This window comes from Myxocyprinus asiaticus, chromosome 28 (genome assembly GCF_019703515.2).
Source record: "Myxocyprinus asiaticus isolate MX2 ecotype Aquarium Trade chromosome 28, UBuf_Myxa_2, whole genome shotgun sequence".
NCBI classification, from domain to species: domain Eukaryota; kingdom Metazoa; phylum Chordata; class Actinopteri; order Cypriniformes; family Catostomidae; genus Myxocyprinus; species Myxocyprinus asiaticus.
The window spans coordinates 20713552-20734253 of NC_059371.1; the positions used below are offsets into that span (position 1 = coordinate 20713552).

At 40.7% G+C, this 20702-nt stretch overlaps 1 protein-coding gene across 1 annotated transcript; it reads left to right on the forward strand.

The window, feature by feature from the left end:
- Positions 1–314: 314 nt before the first annotated feature.
- Positions 315–18747, forward strand: LOC127419477 (short-chain dehydrogenase/reductase 3-like). Its single transcript, XM_051660896.1, has 6 exons — positions 315–936; positions 3757–3900; positions 4141–4260; positions 10841–11079; positions 11176–11301; positions 18240–18747. Exons 1-6 carry the CDS (start codon positions 739–741, stop codon positions 18322–18324), a joined length of 912 nt encoding a protein of 303 aa, XP_051516856.1. The 5' UTR covers positions 315–738; the 3' UTR covers positions 18325–18747.
- Positions 18748–20702: the final 1955 nt, after the last annotated feature.

Genomic DNA, 20702 nt, shown 5'->3' on the forward strand with positions numbered 1-20702 from the left:
TTTGTTGATACAATAAAAAAGGAAAAAATATGAGATGCTTTTTTAAAAAATGTATTATTATTATTATTATTATTATTATTATTATTAAAATTGGCATTCCTGCGCAGTACGCGGCGCAACAGCGTCCATCTAGCGCATGTTCACATAGAAAAAAATGGTAAAACAGCGCAAACGGGCACAAAAACACGTTCAGTGTGAACGGCCACTATGTTGATCGGTGGTCTGTACTTTTAATAAGAAAATATTGCCCAAACGAATATAAATCACTAACTCACAACACTCAAAAACTATTTTAGTATATTTGAAAGATTTACACATTTCAATTTGATAACACAATTTCATCAAACTGAATTGTTCAATTAATAAAAACTTAAAATATGCATTTTTTATTTTTTATGGAAATAAAAAACTCTCCATGCGTCATGCATTTTTATTATGAGTAAGAGGGCTTGAGAGAGAGGGAGACACAGGGAGAAACATATCACTTCTCAGTTCTCTCAGTTCTTAGGGAGGTAAGACACTTGGCATACCGATGGACCTCCTCTAAATGTGCGCACTTTAAGGGACCGCATCTCACTGTATTGCTTCACACAGACCAGGAGAGCAGGACGCAATTACAGTCAAAGTGTGTCAGAGAACTCCAACTTGCCACCTTGACAACTGACAAGTTACAAACACCTCACGAGTTTATTTTTCAACTTGTGATTTGTTCCACAAACTCGGGACTGTCTGAGAGTCATGATGGAGATGAAGGTGCTGGGATGCGTGATGCTTTTCCCTTTCCAGATCTTCTTGGGCGTATTGAGGGCGATCGTGCGCTTCTTCACGAGCCAGCAGCGCAGAGATCTGGGCGCTGATGTGGTGCTCATCACTGGAGGTGGAAGAGGAATCGGCCGTCACCTGGCCAAAGAGTTTGCCAAGCAGGGAGCAAGAAAGGTAACAGCTTCTACCTGCTGCGTTATCATTGTAAAGATCAGGAATATTGAGTGCAATGTCAATTATAATGCTGTTGAATTAACGGGACTTCCGCATATTTTATACATGTTCAGAACTTCAGAATTAATTATTGATATGGTTAATTTAAATATTTTTTCTTTTGTGTATATTTTTTATTTAAGTCTTGATTTCAGAATCAAATTCAGAATATACTTTTATTTACCAGGTAAGTTTGCTCTTGTGATGAATTGTAATTTGAAGATTGCTGAACAGACATGAGAATATGGAAAGAAATGGACAACGCTCATCAAATAGCCCATTTAAAACAAATAAATACAAATAGAAGGAGAAATAGAAATGTACATCAATATATGTGCACATGTATATTTGCTTAGTGTATGCATATACACATGAGTGGTTCATTATGTTGCAAAGTTTAATAATCTGATTGCTTATATTAAACTTATATTAAACTTCTCTGGAATATTCTTTATATGATCAACACTTTTGTAGTATTTTGGTATAGTACCTTTACCCGGGGCATTTATTTATTTATTAGGATCTGTTAATGTGAAGCAAATAAATAAACTGAGTTCAGACTGGTGTGTCTAAGAAAGTGACAAAAAGTGGTCAAACTTACGCATTTATGTCAGTAGGGCATCTTAGTATGAGATGTGATCAGTTAAATTTTTCTGATGTCATGCATTACTGAACATCAAACAAGTCCAGTAGGGTTCATCAGGGTTGTGTTTACTTGATTTTTTCATAGAACAGTGACCTATCTGGCTATGTAAATATACAGTACTTTGAATTAGTCAAGTTTACTTGGATTGAGGCACAGTGTGGTTTCCCTGTATTCAGTAACAGAGAGTATAGTGAACTGTCTCTGCCCTCGTCTGCAGCTTAAGTTCTGTTTTATGTATTCTCCTCACTGGGCACACAAACACAGGTGTTTCCTAAGTCTTTATTATTTACAAATGCCCAACAATGGACTGCTGGCAGGCAAGGCTAACTGTTGAACTCAAATCATGTGTGACTCTTTAACATTCTAGGGAAGTTCAGAGAAGTTACTGCTGTTATTTATTGGCCATGAATGTAAAAATTATTCTAAACTTTAATACTGCACCCAATCCTATCTCTCTATGGTCCAGAAACAGAAAGAATGTGGCAAAACCACAATATCACTAAAGCATGAGCATCAGGTGACAGGAACATTTGCTCTACTTTAGTAGAGAGAGAGAGAGAGAGAGAGAGAGAGAGAGAGAGAGAGAGAGAGAGAGAGAGAGAGAGAGAGAGAGAGAGAGAGAGAGAGAGAGAGAGAGAGAGAGAGAGTAATGTATTTGTGTGTGTGCCCCACATGTGTAGGTGTGTGAATGGATCAATTGCAAGGGGGTGTAGTAGGCTGAGAAGCACCTTGCAGATTGGTTACCACAACCAAGTTCATTGGCAGGTCAGCCAGCATTTGCAGAGCAGTCATTGATGATGTCATTTGTGTTATTGTGTAGGCTGCATGCTGCTGTCTCCCAACGGAAAATAAGTGAATGGAAAGCCAAAGGAGCTCAGTCAAGTAATGCAGACACAAGTTAGGAGTAGCCCCTCACTCATTTATATCATATTAAATAATCATTTTTTCCCCTTTGTGAAGGGATTAAAACAGGCTGAAAATTCAAAAAACAACTGCTTGAATACTCTGTAGTTATCATGGCAAAAAGATCCTAATCTTCTCCTGGAAATCGATTTAATTAGTCTACACTGCAAAGAATAGCAATATGTCAAAATATTGTATATACATTGGCATGGGGTTAATGAGGAAGAGCTTCAAAGTATATAAACGACAGAAGTGTGAGGTATAAAGGTGAGAAGGTAAAGGTGAATAGAGGCTGGCTCTCCATACTCCCAGCTGGGCTTTGTCCCATGTCTGACCCCAGTGGGTCAGCACTAATGAGGGGGTGTAAAGATGCTCTTACCATGTCTCCCGGTGGCTCTGTTGCTTGAACTTTTACTGATAATGGGACACTCACCATGTGCTGTTTGTGACATTGGCAGAGCATGAGTCAGGCGGTATGTCACTCAGCACATGAGAAGGCACATCTTTTGCTTCAAAATCAGCATAAATTAAAGGCAGTACAACAAATACAACCATGTATAAATATTTTACCTTTTAAATATTATGTCCTTTTTCCCCCATTACAGTTATTAGAATGAAATTTTCCCCCATTATGAAAACGTACACCACAACCTAAGTATAGGCTTCATTTTATTTTTAAAATGTGTTATTTTTATTTTTTTCCTTTAGATTTTGGAGTGATACACAATCCGGACGTGTTGTTGACAGTTATCATGAGATTCACCCACACACTTATACACTCCCTCGCTGATTGCAGCACATCCTTCAGAAGCCTTGAAACTGCCATAAAATTGAAGGGTTCCTCAGAAGCCATCAAAGCATTTGGCTGTTTTATGTGAATATATTTGTTTATGAGGTAAATTGAGATTGACAGGACTTGGAGGGGTAGGGCTCACGCTTGTGTTCATTACCTCTTGCTGACCTTGCTGAGTGATGGATCTAATAGCCGGAGAGTTAACCAACCTACAGCCTGACCCTGTCCTCTATCACTCTCACTCGCTCCCCCTTAATCGATAATTAAATACTTCATTCACTAAACTCCTTAAAGAACTCAACCTATACATCAATGTGTAGCAATCAAACCAACAGACCAGCCAAATAAAATACATCATGAACATGGAGAGCATTGTTCTTCCTAAATGAAAATTATGCTCTGCATTTTTTCTTTACAAATTATGTATTTTCTCCCTCAGGTGATTTTGTGGGGCCGTACAGAGAAATGTTTAAAAGAGACATGTGAGGAGATCTCTATGTCTGGAACAGAGTGCCATTACTTTGCATGTGATGTGGGCAACAGAGAGGAGGTGTACCAGCAGGCCAAAGTGCTCAGGGAAAAGGTAGGCTTATGGATACATATACTGTAGGTACTTAGACAGATAGACAGACAGACGGACAGACAGACGGATGGACGGATATTAAGACCAGCTGGACATAATGAGTTGACAAAAATATCTTAAAGTGGGAGAGGTTGAAAAAGAGACTACAGAAAAATAAAAACAAAAAATACCAAAATCTTATTAATTATACCTAATTCAACACACCGTCAAGGCTACTCTAAATGCAGTGTGTTCTCATAGGTTGGAGACGTCACCATTCTCGTAAATAATGCAGCTGTTGTCCATGGGAAAAGTCTAATGAACAGCGATGATGATGCACTCTTGAAAACTCAACACATAAACACACTTGGACAGTTCTGGGTAAGAGTCAAAGACTAATCAATATCTCGAGTTACTAAATGCTTTCTGTTAGTTTTTTTTTTCAGCTGTGCTGTACCAAGGGTTGGGAGGATTACTTTTGAAATGTATTCCACTACAGATTACAGAATACATGCTGTAAAATGTAATTTGTAATGTATTCCGTTAGATTACTCAAGGTCAGTAATGTATTCTAAATACTTTGGATTATATCAAAGGTCTTACTAGAGAAAAAGAAATTATGAACCAACGTGAATTTTCTTGATAAAAAATATGATCGTGTCTGGTAATGTGCATGTAAAATGGCTAGAAATAGCATTTTAACTTAGCATAAAGCTGACAATTTACACAAGGTTTATTTCTATTTCTTCTGCTCTAAACTTACTTCTCTGTCTGCTCATATGAATGTAACACATCATAAGAAAGTGTTTCACCGCTGTTCAAATGCACTTTGGATCGCATCATTTATATGTATAAATGTTTTCCATCTGAAAGGACTAAATATTAAATGAAACAAATGACAATAAAATGCAAAGTAATCTCTTCAATAATCAAAATACTTTTTGAATGTAACTGTATTCTAATTACCAATTATTTAAATTGTAACTGTAGTGGAATACAGTTACTTATATTTTGTATTTTAAATACGTAATCCCGTTACATGTACTCCATTACTCCCCAACCCTGGCTGTACCACAATAACTGTGCTTTAAACCTAACAAGAACGGTAATTCTTGGAAGCTTTCCTCATCACTTAAGCATGAATTTGCCAAGAGAGAAAAAAGTAACACCACATTCCTAATATGAGGAAGATTCATAAACAAACTCAAATAAATAATCAAAGAACTAAAATCAAAACTAAATTCTTGGGAATAGTGAAAGTGAAATGTTAAATTTAAACAGACTGCCCAGAAATCTAGGCGCTTTAGTCGTGTTTTTAGAACACATTTGTAGTCAATGAGAACAAGGGTGATCATCTGATGCTTTTGTTGCACAAGCAGCCCATACTGAGGATTGCGTTGATCTATTGTTGCTCTATTTTTAATCACATCTTCATTTATGTGAGGCACGGTTGATTTTGAAGTTGAACACACCTCTTTAACTAAAACTGCTACTCATGGGAATGAGCTTTGACATGTTTAGCTCCCACCTAGTGATATCCGATGGTTATAGCACCACTTATTAGTTTAGAGCAGCAAATGCAAAATTGCAGCAGCAACTGCTGTGGTAAGAAGGCCATTCTGTTCCCACATATGGAGAAAAGAAAGCCATATAGTTGGCGAATTAATGTATCCCTTTTGCAAAATCCTGAATTCCAACAAATGTTAAAGGCTGAAATCAATGTCTATATGGAGACCAACTGGTCCTCAGTATCCTCTGTGGGCGTGGTTTGGGAGGCACTTTAGGCGGTTCTTAGGGGCCGGATCATATAGAATGTTTCATTCACCAAAAAATCCAAAGCACAAGAACTTGTGGAATTGGAGGGGAATATTAAAAGTGCCGAGGCAGAGCTGAAGCACAGAATGTCATCTAATGGCCTCAGGGAATTGACCCGATTGAAATACAGATATAATACTATTTTATCGCAGAAGGTGGAGTTTTGGCTATTCAGGGCAAGACAGTCATACTTTGAGTCAGGGGACAAGGCAGGACAACTTCTGACTAGATATATAAAACAGAGAGAGTCTTTTTCTACCATTCCCTCAGTGAAATCTGCTGGTGGTGAAATATTTACCTCAGCCATTGATATTAATAATGCTTTTAAAGAATTCTATCTTGATCTCTATAGTTCCACATCTTCGTCTGCTGATGAAGATATTAGAAACTTTGTGGAACCATTAAAACTTCCTAAACTGACGACTGAGCAAAAAAATTATCTTGATTCTGAAATTACCTTAGAGGAGCTTGTCGAAGAAATTAAGGCCTTGCCTACAAGCAAGGCTCCAGGGCCAGATGGCTTTGCTGCTGAATTTTTTTATATCTTATGCTACAGAACTGGCTCCACTTTTGCTAGAAGTTTAAACGGAATCATTAAAGAATGGAAAGCTTCCACCAACCATGACGCAAGCCCGGATCAGTCTGATTCTTAAAAAGGACAAAGATCCAAGTGAGTGTAAGAGTTACCATCCAATTTCCCTGATCCAGCTAGACATTAAAATTTTGTCAAACATTTTGGCTAACCGATTAAGTAAAGTTATGACATCTCTTATACATATAGATCAGGTGGGGTTTATTCGGGGCCATAGCTCTTCTGATAACATCAGGCGTTTCATCAATATCATGTGATTAGTGGCGAATGATCAGACTCCGGTCGCTGCCATCTCACTTGACGCCGAAAAGGCGTTTGATATGTTAGAATGGGATTATCTTTTTAAGATTTTGGAAAGGTACGGGCTCGGAAATACTTTTATTGGGTGGATTAAATTACTTTATAGACACCCGATAGTGGCAGTTCAAACGAATGGATTAATTTCAGATTATTTTATTCTGGATAGGGGCACACGGCAGGGTTGCCTCTTTCCCCCTTATTGTTCTGTCTTGCCCTGGAACCATTAGCAGCCACGATAAGAAAGGATGATGATTTCCCATAAAAATATGGCACGTAAGCTTTTGCTTTATGCAGATGATATTTTATTATTCATCTCCAACCCTACTAGATCTATGCCTTGCCTCCACAGAATTATTCATTTATTTTCTAAATTCTCAGGATACAGAGTGAATCTGAAGCTTTGGCTCTGACAGCGTATTGCCCTGTAAAGGCTTTTCAGCCGGGCGCCTTCCAGTGGCCCAAGCAGGGCATTAAGAATTTGGGCATTTTATTTCCAGCAAAATTAAGTTAATTTTGACCCTTTAATAAAAAAGGTTTTCGAGTGATGTGGACAGGTGGGCCTCACTACATTTATCCATAACTGGGAAGGTTAATGTTATAAAAATTGTTTTCAAAAATTCAACTACCTACCACAGTCTCTCCCCGTTGAAGTCCCCCTCTTTTATTTTAAACAATTTGATAGTATGGCTAAATCCTTTATTTGGAATGGTAAACACCCTCGATTGCATTCCAGTAAGTTACATAGGCCAATTGACAAAGGTGGGTTAAGTCTTTCCAAGATTTTGTTTTACTATTATGCTTTTGGACTCAGACATTTGGCATATTGGTCGCTTCCACCTGAGAGAGCCCCTCCCTGGCTCTTTATTGAACAGGAGGTCCTTGCCCCTATCTTGCCATTGCAAAGTCTTTCTACCCAGCTGCCCGGAGAAGTAAAGACACATCCCGTTATCTTATCTTATGCATTTAGCGTGAAAAAAAGTTTCCCGCATGTTCAAGTCGGACATTTACCTGAACGTTGCCACAAGTATTTGGTTGAACCCTAAATTATGCATTAACAAGTCCCCTTTCTGCTGGACAGAATGGATTGAGAAGGGTGTTGATTTGCTGGGTGACCTGTATGAAGATGGAGCGTTGAGATCCTTTGAAAATATAATACAGCGGTTTGAGATTCACAGATCTCAATTCTTCAGGTACTTACAGCTGTGCCATCTACTCTGTACCACCTTTGGGTATACAGGTGCATCTCAATAAATTAGAATGTTGTGGAAAAGTTCATTTATTTCAGTAATTCAACTCAAATTGTGAAACTCGTGTATTAAATAAATTCAGTGCACACAGACTGAAGTAGTTTAAGTCTTTGGTTCTTTTAATTGTGATGATTTTGGCTCACATTTAACAAAAACCCACCAATTCACTATCTCAAAAAATTAGAATATGGTGACATGCCAATCAGCTAATCAACTCAAAACACCTGCAAAGGTTTCCTGAGCCTTCAAAATGGTCTCTCAGTTTGGTTCACTAGGCTACACAATCATGGGGAAGACTGCTGATCTGACAGTTGTCCAGAAGACAATCATTGACACCCTTCACAAGGAGGGTAAGCCACAAACATTCATTGCCAAAGAAGCTGGCTGTTCACAGAGTGCTGTATCCAAGCATGTTAACAGAAAGTTGAGTGGAAGGAAAAAGTGTGGAAGAAAAAGATGCACAACCAACCAAGAGAACCGCAGCCTTATGATTGTCAAGCAAAATCGATTCAAGAATTTGGGTGAACTTCACAAGGAATGGACTGAGGCTGGGGTCAAGGCATCAAGAGCCACCACACACAGACATGTCAAGGAATTTGGCTACAGTTGTCGTATTCCTCTTGTTAAGCCACTCCTGAACCACAGACAATGTCAGAGGCGTCTTACCTGGGCTAAGGAGAAGAAGAACAGGACTGTTGCCCAGTGGTCCAAAGTCCTCTTTTCAGATGAGAGCAAGTTTTGTATTTCATTTGGAAACCAAGGTCCTAGAGTCTGGCGAAGGGTGGAGAAGCTCATAGCCCAAGTTGCTTGAAGTCCAGTGTTAAGTTTCCACAGTCTGTGATGATTTGGGGTGCAATGTCATCTGCTGGTGTTGGTCCATTGTGTTTTTTGAAAACCAAAGTCACTGCACCCGTTTACCAAGAAATTTTGGAGCACTTCATGCTTCCTTCTGCTGACCAGCTTTTTAAAGATGCTGATTTCATTTTCCAGCAGGATTTGGCACCTGCCCACACTGCCAAAAGCACCAAAAGTTGGTTAAATGACCATGGTGTTGGTGTGCTTGACTGGCCAGCAAACACACCAGACCTGGACCCCATAGAGAATCTATGGGGTATTGTCAAGAGGAAAATGAGAAACAAGAGACCAAAAAATGCAGATGAGCTGAAGGCCACTGTCAAAGAAACCTGGGCTTCCATACCACCTCAGCAGTGCCACAAACTGATCACCTCCATGCCACACCGAATTGAGGCAGCAATTAAAGCAATAGGAGCCCCTACCAAGTATTGAGTACATATACAGTAAATTAACATACTTTCCAGAAGGCCAACAATTCACTAAAAATGTTTTTTTTATTGGTCTTATGATGTATTCTAATTTTTTGAGATAGTGAATTGGTGGGTTTTTGTTAAATGTGAGCCAAAATCATCACAATTAAAAGAACCAAAGACTTAAACTACTTCAGTCTGTGTGCATTGAATTTATTTAATACACGAGTTTCACAATTTGAGTTGAATTACTGAAATAAATGAACTTTTCCACGACATTCTAATTTATTGAGATGCACCTGTAGTACGCAGCCCCCTAAAGCAGCAGACACTCTTGAGATGGTGCTTGCTGCTTTTAGAAAAGGTCATGAAGCTTCAGCGTACTATTCCTGGCTAATTCAGAGTCGAAGGGACAGGGTTTTAACATCTTAAGAAGTTATGGGAGAGAGACTTGAATTTAGTACTGAAAGATGGAGAATGGGGTAGGATTTTTAAAAATGTCAAGTCTATGTCTATGGAAGCAAGGGTGCACCTCATTCAATTTAAGATTCTGCATAATTTTTATTGGACTCCCTCTAGATTGTATAGGCTCGGCCTTAAAGACACACCTACTTACTGGCGATGCCAGTTGGAGGATGGGGACATAGCCCATGGTTTTTGGTTCTGCACTAAGATTCAAGAGTTCTGGTCGAGGGTTCAGAATTTTATCTGTGAGGTCTTGAGCACTCAGATTTTATTTCGCCCCAGACTTTGTAATTTGGGTGATGGGGCAGGTATTAAAATAAGGAACAAACATATAAAAAACTGGGTCCTTACCAGCGTGATGATCGGCAGGCAGGTAATTCTTAGGGGATGGAAGTCGGCTGGTGCGCCCTCATTTCACGAGTGTTGCACCTAGTTGGGCGGAGTGGCAGCTTATGAAGAAATGACGGCTGAGTAGTTTGGGTGCTTATGGTAAGAAGTGGGGCACTTATTTGGCCTTCCTAGAAGGTTGCCAGGGAGGATCAGTGGGGAGGGACAATTCAGATTAAATATATGTAAATTAATTAATATGTGGAACCCTTTTTCTTTTTTGTTGGTTAAGTTTGTCTTTTTATGTCATCAAGTATTTTCTTTGGACAGTCTGTTTAAATGTGTGTCTGTTGTTATTCAATGTCTGACCACTGGGATTTATTGAAAAAAGTTGATTCCATGTATTCATGTGCTGTTTGTTTTAATTTGAGTTTGGAATCAATAAAAATTGTTAATGACAAAAAGAAAAAGAAAAAAAAAAAAAAAGAAAAAAAGAAGGCCATTCTGGTAGAGTACCATCTGTAAAGTTTCTGAATACCAACCCTACAGACAAAAACTAGATTAAACCAGCCTTATCTGGTCTCCCAGCCTGGTCAAGCTGGCTTGGATGGTTTTAGACCAAAAAGCAACCATTGGCTAGTTTAAGCTGTTGTTTTGCCAACTGTGAATTTTACATAAGAAGTTTGCAGAGAAATATTCTTATTAATCTGCACTGAAACAAAAATAAAGGGTCATGGTCATGTGACATAAGATCAAACACTGAATGTAGGCTCAAGTATCTGCTGAGCCAGTCAAATATGCTTGTTGAATGATTTTCACCTTAAGTATTCTAGAAGATCCTTATTAGCACATTCTTGATCTGAAGCTTTCACTGTTATTGTTGAATTTTCCAAGAGAAAGTGGGGAATAACAGAGAGAACAATGTGTAATTGTGTCTGTCTCCCCCACAGACCACAAAAGCATTTATGCCTCGTATGCTGGAGCTGTGTAATGGCCACGTGGTGTGCATTAACTCCATTCTCTCCCTCGCCTCCATCCCTGGAGCCATTGATTACTGCACGTCCAAGGCCTCGTCTTATGCCTTCATGGAAAGCCTAACACTGGGCCTATTGGACTGTCCTGGTGTGGGCTGCACCACAGTGTTACCCTTCCATACAGACACAGAGATGTTCCAGGGCATGAGAGTTAGGTAATGGGCCTGTTATGCTCCGAGATGCTCTGTTGACCAGTTGGAATTGATGCAATCTATTTTTCATGAAAAACATGGATTTTTTTAAAATTTCAGGTTCCCTAAGCTGTTTCCTCCTCTGAATCCTGAGATGGTGGCCCAGCGCACTGTGGATGCTGTTAGGACTAATACTGCCTTTGTTGTCCTGCCAAGGACCATGCACTTTCTTGTCATGCTTAAAAGGTGAGATTATCACTGCATGAGGAATCAGAACAGAATAACAGCGAGCAAGAGCAATATTTTCCTGAATATCAGCATGGTGGTGTGTCCGCTGCAGTTAGTTCGTACATTTCTACTCCACCAGTGAAAATAGTTTCAAAAGAAGCCAAAGCATCAAGCACAACTCCACTCTCTGCACTGCTCTCGTAATCTGGTTTCAAATTTAAGGTTACTCACGTAACCCTGGTTCTCTGATAACATGTGGTGAGGTATCTCACTAAGGGATTGTCCAAGCGTGACCGATTGTGGAAGCACCAATGACACCACATCTCTAGAAATTTCACAGACCAATCTCTGCAGCGATCAGGGAGTTTCACCTCCCCATTATATACTGCAGCTACCTGCTGCTGCCTCATTCTCTGCATATCTCTTCTCCGTGCAAACTGCAAGGAGGGAAGTGATGTGAGATACCTCACTTCATGTTATCAGAGAACCAGTGTTACGTGTATAACCTTAAGTCCTCTTTCTAACATTCGTTCGATATCTCACTAAGGCATGTAGACAACTCCCGTATTGCAGATATGCTGACCGAAGCTGATGCAGTAACAGAAATAGATACACCTAACACATAACTTGGTCTGAAAACATTTCCCTTAGAGCCCTGCTTTTTTTTAAACTGAAAAGGAGAAGGTGCTATACTGTCCAATCTTCAATCTTTTTTCTTTTTTTAGAGTGCTTGATGTGTAATACTCTTTGAGCCAGCCTCAATGTCCGAATGCTCCAGCGAGTGTTCTGTCATGTCTAGTCTATTAAACCTTGAGAATGGAAGACAGCTGAGGCAGCACAAATCACCTGGACCAAAATACCCGTAAACGAAATATCCATAGTGCAATGGGTATATAGACCCCCCGGAGGAGGAAGATTCATGCGATTTTAAGTGCAGACGAGAAATGGGCTTACCATTGTGAGAGATAGACCAAGAAACAAAGAGCTGGCTACTCGCATGCTGCGCTCTGGTCCTTTGCATAAAGAAGTGCAACACTTTTATAGAGCACAAATAATGAAGCCCCTCCTCTTCAGAGGAGGGTTGAGGCGGTGGGTGAAAAGCCAACAAGTCCACTGACTGATACAACCCCTTTATGTCAGGTTCTTTTAGCAAATGCCGGGTTTGGCCTAAGACACACTTTCAACCCACCAGGAGAAAACAGCACTAATGAAGGGTGTACTGATAATGCCTGCAGCTCACTTACCCGTTTCGCTGTCGTGAGAACAAGCAACAAAGTCAAGTCAAGTCAAGTCATTTTTATTTGTATAGCACATTTCATAACAACAGAAAAGCAGCTTTACAGAAAATCATGCTTTAACAGAAAATGAAGCTGTAATATCTATAAAGTCTTAAAGTCATCAATGTGCTTTTTTAAAAATAAAAATATGAGTGTAAATTGTGTTTAAAAATAAATAATTAAATAAGTAAACAATAATTGTATTTTGAACCCCTTTGAGCAAGCCAAAGACGACTGTGGCAAGGAACACAAAACTCCATAAAATGTAGGTTAATGGAGAAAAATAACCTTGGGAGAAACAAGGCTCATTGTGGGGGCATGTTCCTGAGTTCAAAGCTGTCTTTAAGGAAAGCAGTTTCAGAGAAATGCCTTAGAAGGGTTCAAAAGGAGCTTGAGAAAGCAAATTCAGGACCACATTCAGGTCCCACAGCAGAACCGATGGTTTGGATACTGGTGTACTCTCTAAACACCTATCATAAACTGGCAAATAAGAGAGTGTTGCCCAACAGTGCTGGAGTCTAACCCCACATGACACGACGATATGGCTGATAAATAGACCTTTACCGTAGAAAAAACTTTGCCTTTATCCAGGAGGTTTTGAAGGAAACACAGCACATCTGAACATAAGTACGGGATGATCTGTCTGTCTGCACACCACCGTTCAATCACTCCCCATTTGTGGTCTGTGAGGCTGTCCTCACACTCTGAATTGTCTTAATCACCCTAGGGGGAAGGCCTAACTCAGAGCTAACCTCTGAGGTGAGGGGAGAAGATCTCCCCTCATGCTTGAGAGAGGAGATCTCTGTGCAGCGGCAGAGACCACGGCTGCTCGTAAAACAGTTGGACTATCTCCGCCACCCACAGTTTCCATGGCCAATATGAGGTGATCAGAATCAATGAATGACAGAACTTTCTCACTCTCTGCAGCGTCAATCTGATGAGGCACAGCTGGGAAACGCGTATAGCCAGTAGTTTGGCTATGGGTGTGCCAATGCATCCACACCCAATGGAGCATCGTCGCCCAGCAGGTAGAACAACCGGGGACATTGCACATTTTCACGCGATGTGCAGATTTCTATGGCAGCCCATCAGAATCTCTTGAGGATGGAGTCTCCATTTCCCATGTAATTGGGTTTTCTGTGGATAAAAAATCTGTCCCGGAATTCAACCCCTCTGGGACATGCACTGCAAGTAATGACAGGAGGTTCCTGCAGCTCCATACAATCACCTTCTCTGCCAGGCTGATTTATATAAGCTATCACTGTTGTATTGTCTGTCTGAACCAACACATGATGATTCCCAAAAAAAGCACAAAATATTTCAGAGCTTAGAACACTGACAAACCTCAAGAAAATGTATGTGCTTCAATTTCAGTGCAGGAAACCAAACTCCCCTCACTGCTCTGCCCTTGAACACGGCGCCCCACTGCTACCATCGAGGCCATTAAGCCCAGCAGCTGAAGGCACATCCTGAGAGAGACTAAACTCCCTCGTTGAAAGAGGGAAATGCAGCTGCGAAATTAATAGACACGCTCTTCTGACACGAATGCACAAAACAATACAGAGTTCAACCTGAGACCCAGGTAAATTATTTCTTGGGAGGAAATCAGACAGCACTTTGCCTGGTGAATGTTGAATCCCAAGCTCTGTAAATACGTCACTAATTTGTTCGTATCTCTCTCCACTTGCCGTTGAGATGGTGCGCATACAAGCAGATCATCTAGATATGCTGACACTCTGATCCCCAAATGTCTTAACGGAGTCAGATCCACCTCCACACATTTGCTGAATACACTAGGAGCGTGAGAAAGTCAGAAAATAATTTTATGGAAACTCGTACACTGCACAGAGTGAGACAGCGTTCTGAGCGTGAACATTCTGAACCTGTATATTCTGAGATGTCTGTTGAGGACCTGCAAGTCCAGAATGGGATGGAAACCTCCCCCCTCCTTTGGGATTACAAAATACAGGGAATAAATACACCACTGGCTTTCTTCCAACTGTATCGTTCTTATCACTCCCTTGCTCAACAAAGAGGATATTTCTTCCTCTAAAATCAGAGCTGACTCTCCATGTGCCACTGACAGTAAACTCCATTGAAAATAGGTGGTTTTATGGTGAATTGAAGCTTGTAACATCTCTCTACTGTAGTTAAAACCCAGGGATGAACTGTGCATGTGTGGCAGCTCTTCACCTGAGCAGCGAGCGGACCACGGCCCCCTCAAGTGGCGATAAAAGGAGCTGCGGCTCTGAACTGGGAGTCATATTAATGTGTTTTTGTTTTGTTTTTGTGTTTATATTTCTTTTCACACAACTTTGTGCCCTCAGCCCTCTGCCTGGATGTGGCAGAGAATTTTTTATTTGCTTGTGTGAACTGTGAATTTGTGTGAACTCCTTCACCCTCAGAATGTACACCATGGGTAGAGGGGGGAGAACGCTTGCAAGGGGCACTAGCGGAATGTGTTGCACACACTTGGGAGTGAGAGGGAACAGCCTGTTTTGAACACAAGAACCCATCCAACATACAGCGTCTGTCTCCATTTCCCTGCAGGATGGAGACTGTCACCGATCCCATAAGGGGCCCGGACAGAGAAACCTGTGGTGCTGTCTCCGTGCCCCCTTTCAAGATGAACAATTGCCTCAGGTCGTCCACCTCTTCTTCTGCCCCTGAGGGTTGGAAGGATGGTGTCTCACGGCTGCCACAGCAAAAGACAATTTGGACTTTGAGTAGCCTGGCTTGGATTGTGGCACTGTGTTTCCCAGCTGCTGGGGTGGCGTGGAGCGAGTAGGCTGGAAATCAGTCTGTCCTCCCTTCCCAGAGGTTCTGAAACTGATCTGACTCGATTGGTGAGGACGAGCCGGCTTTCGCGCAAGACATTCCTCAAACGCCTCTCCATCCTTTCTCACCAGGTCGCATAGCTAACACGGTGGCACCGAAAATGGCCTTCGGGTCTATGGGGGTGTCCAAAACTCCAACTTCTCTTTGTCAGAGAGCCCCGACAAGCTCTGCAACAAGGCTTTCTCATCTACCACTGCCAAACACATACTCCTCCTGCAGCTTTGAACTTCACTCAAGAATGCGATAAGGCAGATCTCATCCCAGAGAGTGGGGTTGGGACATCCAGAATCAAGCTGTCATCCCATTTCCACTAGCAGCTCTGCCTGATAAGCCATCAACAGGGAAACTGCTTGGAGGGCCTGAACTGCCAGCACTGAAGACTTGTAAATTTTCTGGAAAACAGAGGCTGGGAACGCTCCCTCTTCCCCAGCAGTGAGGCCCCCGTTGAGGAGAAACCCACTCAAGTCCCCCATCCCTTGGATGTCAAGCCTCGAGAACCCTTTGTCAGGCACTCGGTAGGAAAATGGCTTGTCGCAATATCGCCTCATTTCGGCCACACAGGACAGGAGGGACTGCTTCACCAGAGGGAGGCAAAACAGGAGCCTATTCCATCATACAAATCCCTTTTAGCTCCCGCATCTGCTGGCTGTGACGGCTAGTCGATTGAGAGTTTAGCCACAGCCCTGCGACAGACCTCTATTAAATCCAACTCAGATTGAACCAGAGATGGAGAGCACTCCTCTCACGTGTTCGGCAGCCGGGACTGATCCTTGGGCAAAATGGTGACCTCTTCATCATCCTTGTCCTCCTCAAGGATGGTGGACAGCACCTCGTCCTCCTTGTTGTCTTCCTCTCCCGCCAGCGCATCCTCGAACATTGGAGGAAGGACTAGAGATATGTTGTCTATCATTTTTTCCCATTACGGGGTCTGCAGACACTCCGTTTTCTCTTCACTGGCCTGAGAAGAGAGACACAGGTCCTTTTTTCCTGCAACTGCAACATTCAGCCTTGTCTCCCAGGTCTTGGTTTAGAAAGTTGAACAATGAGGGCAACTCTCAGGGATGTACACTGCGGCCTGTGTGTTTAGTGCCCAGGCATGAGATGGAAAGCGGGTGAGAAAATTTTGCAGAGATCCACGCATGAAAATATGAAAGCGAGGAGGGTAGTCTTTCCCACCAGGACTCTCAGGCTCTTTAGTTGCCAAAATCCAGAGGTAAATCCACCACAGTGTGAAATCTTACACAGATAACACCAAGCCAGGAAGAACTTTCTTTTATTTTCCTTCCCTTTGATGTGTAGTGAGCGCCACAAAAGAGTCAGGAAAACACCGAAAAGTGCTGAGAGTACAATAGCAGAGATAAACTTGCCGTAACATGTTAGTTCACTCTTCTATTTTCAGTAATAGCCAGTCAGCAATGTCGCAGAAAGATTTATTGCTTTTGGACTTGACCAGTAGCTCTGTCGTCAAACAGTTGAATAATAAATCCCAGTGCATCTGAAAAGGGCTACTTCCAAATCTTCCACAGGGAAGAGAGTGAGAATGAGGCGCTGCAGGTAGCTGCGGTTTATATTGGGGAGGTGGGACTCCCCGATCGCTGCAGCGATTTATCTGTCAAATTTTGACAGACATTGGTGCTTCCGCAATCGGTCATGCTTGGGCAATTCCTTAGTGAGACACCGATCGAATGTTAGAAAAAGAACTAATGGTTATTTATTTCTAAATAAATAAGTTATTAATCCTTAAATTCGCTACGTTTACACCCGTCATCCACACTACAACAAAGTTTTCCCCCACTGAACATAGAGCGATTTGAAAATGCTTTCCATTACTGCATACTTTGGAAAACGATGACATTAGGAAACGTAACAAACTGAGTTTTAATACAAAAATGGATGAGTGTGGATGTGGCCTAAATGTGTCCATTGTTCCATTGTTTTATTGGTGAACAACTTTGTGATCAACAATGTGCCCTACTCACAAGACAGAGCTCTTGATGTGGGCATGCTGAATGGAGCATGGCATTAGAATATGAATTAACCTTTCGCTAACTGTCTTGTGGAAGGGACCTTTGTGAAAAAATAAATTTCTTACTTTTGGAACAACCATTAGATTTGCATTCCCTTCCCACAGTGCCCTTCAATGGTGCAAAAATGATCTTTGGAAAACGGCCTTTGATTCACTGACTCACAATAAAAAAAATGCTCATTTGTCACCACTTACAGGTGTAAAGATGTAATCCGCAGAAATTGACACTTAATGAATCAGTAAATTAAATCAAAATGAAAAAATGAATCTAAATCCCCACGAGTATTGTTCAATAAATCTGTTGTATAAAAGATACATAATATATTTTATTAGACAGCTCTATGGAATAATTGATTCTGACTGGTTAATGGCAGAAATTAAAACCGCTATTTATATATTTGGCCATTGTCCCGGGCAACCACTCTCCTGCACTTTGCCCATGTCATCAGTCTCTGGGTTTTTGATTGTTCGCTGTGTGAAAACTGTAAGCCCGATCAGTTAGAAATATGTAGCATAACATTCAGAACAGCCCATCTGTACCCAGTTTGGTGGCTTTGTCAAGCCAACATATCATTGCACATCAAATCAATATTTCATGTCCATTTATTTACTTATTTGGTAAGAACCATGTAATAAGCTGGATAATTAATATTAAGTAATCATCGCTTAACAAACCCTGACAGGGTGATCACGAACTGATGCGAAGCAGATGTGAAGCTGACTATACATTATCCCTTACTTGCATAATTCTAGAATGTCATGTTTTCATTGGCAACAGACCATTTAAAAGAATTGTCTTGATTTTCTGTCTTTAGCATTCTGCCCCAGTCTGCCCTGGAAGAAATTCATAAGTTCTCAGGAAGCTACACCTGCATGAACACATTCAAAGGACGGACTTAAACTCAGGAAAAAACTTAAATGTGAAAAACTTTTTCACACAGAGTAAACACTACGTCCAGGAACATCAAACAAACTTTTGCTTTGTGGAGGCAAAAAGACAATGAAAGTGACATTGGAATCAACATATCAAGATGGCCTATTTTCCCAAGGACTATTATGTCTGAAAGTATTACGTGGATTTATTTTTTATTTGGATTCCCTATACTGGACTGAAATCAGGCATACAGGTCAAAGTGCTCCTTGGACATTGCAATAAAAAGTTTGAAGCAAAGACTTATGAGGTTTTCGGTGAGGTTCTTTTGCTCCCATAAGTTTGTCTTGAGTTTACTGTATGTTTTATAGATATTCACAGATTTTTCTAAAATGAAATTTTTTGTAACACAAGTGTATGCAAGTTGGCTCGCCAACTTGTTTTAATTAATTCCAGCATGTCTATCTTCATATTAATGACAAATTTAAATAAACAGTGTTTGATCTAAAACAACAACAACAAACAAACAGTGAGTGTTGTTTTGTGGGTGTTCATGTGGGTTAGAAAACAGTCAATCCCTGGCAGTGTGCTTGTTCTGTCTGTGCCAAAACTCACAGGCATTTCATGGTCAGCATTCCACCGCTGCAGGCCAGCCAGTCGTGAGCTCATTGTACACTAGGAAGGGTTGCCATAACACTAACCAAGCTTACCAGGAAAGCACACCAGAGAGGGGACAGCTACTGGAAGGCTAATAGGCAAATTGTGGTTTCGGTACACTAGAACTAGTGTCATTTTATTCAGCTTTGTCAATCACACCTAGCCGAAATACTGACATTCACTGTCAGTACAGCTGTATCTCACCAAACAGATGGGTAGATAATGCAATGCCTGTAAACAAATTCTCTCATATGCCTCCATCTGCCAATTTGGATGCAAGATCTAAGACTGTGTAACCTCATCAAATTTAATTTACAGTTAGATTACAGTCAGCTGTTTTTCTTTCTACATCTCACATTAAAATTCTTTCCATGCAGTGCATCCCTGCTGCAGTGCAAGAAGACAATAGAGTTTATCGAAGTATACTTGGGACTTAAACTGACATAAAACAGGCACAAAGCAGAAAAAAACCTGCTTTCTGATAAACTATTTGAAATAAATTAACATAGAAAAGGGGGTTGGAGGAATAATCCTGAAAAAAAAAAAAAAAAAAAAGAAACATTTTTGACCACAAATGACAAAAACTGAACAATGAGTCTTGGCATGTCTAACAGTAATGATGGACACTGTTGAGAGTGGGATCAAGACATGAAACTGTGTCATAGAGTGCATGTGTGTTGGAGAAGTCAGCTCAAATCTCAGGGGGTGAGTTCAGAGCAAGGTTAGCCAAATAGTAGATAAATCTGAGTAGGCTGTTGGACAGACAGCTCACCCTGTGATGAACCCTTTGCCCAGGGAAAAGAACAGCTTTGTGTGACCCAGCACAGGTGTAAAAGAAGTAGGACTGCATTGGGTGTTAAGTGCATTGATAGGGGCCCTTGGTAACTCATCCCTGCTACAACAGATAACTTAAATATTGTTGAATGTATGTCATTAGTTTTCACAGATCTATGTGTTACTGGGATCATATGCGGACCAGACTTGTCAGACTGTTCTTTGTTAAAGTGTAATGTTTCCTTGAACTTAGGGACCAAGTGTTTCTTATGACAGCAGCTCATTTGTAACTAATTACAATGTTGATTAATCAAAGCGCAGATTTACAACAAGATCAACATGTTCCAGCAGAGTTACAATGCTTTTGTTTGTGTAAATGCAAAATGTTGATCAGTTGATATCTTCCTTGTATTCATTTTTCCTCTGAATCACTTTTTGTGAGGTCTCAAGGGAATGTCTTTTAAAAACATGTGTGGTGATTGTTGGTTGAACAGTTCTTGACCTGTAACGATTGACATTGACATCTGTTATTATTCCTTTAGAATACAAGGCTCAAATATGCTGATAGAAAGCACTGTAAACAGACATTTTATGTGATCCCCTGGCCTTACACTTGTCTAAACAGGGTTGTGGGCTATATGCACTGTGCACATCCATCATTAACTAATGTGTGTGACGGTCTTAAGGGAGAAACCCTTAATTTGACACTTACACTGTCAGTCAAGAAGAAGAATGTACACAAAGTGTTTTAAAATGTAGCCCTTTTTAAAGTGAAAAAAAGTCAGTTACCACTACCTCTTCCTTAACTATGCAAGAATATAAAAAGGGTCTTTTTGCAGTACAATATATTTTATTATAGGCCTACAATGAATACAGTAGTTCTAGTCCTGGATGCTGATTATTTTCACAATATAGCAAAGTCTCTTGTACATCTTTCCTTACAACCCCAATTCCGAAAAAGTTGGGACAGTATGAA

Bases quoted from the DNA above. Each gene is read 5' to 3' on its own strand.
- LOC127419477 (XM_051660896.1), top strand. From the start codon at position 739: ATGATGGAGATGAAGGTGCTGGGATGCGTGATGCTTTTCCCTTTCCAG. The intron at 937-3,756 runs GTAACAGCTTCT...TTTCTCCCTCAG, and splicing joins CCAAGCAGGGAGCAAGAAAG to GTGATTTTGTGGGGCCGTAC. The intron at 3,901-4,140 runs GTAGGCTTATGG...GTGTTCTCATAG, and splicing joins CCAAAGTGCTCAGGGAAAAG to GTTGGAGACGTCACCATTCT.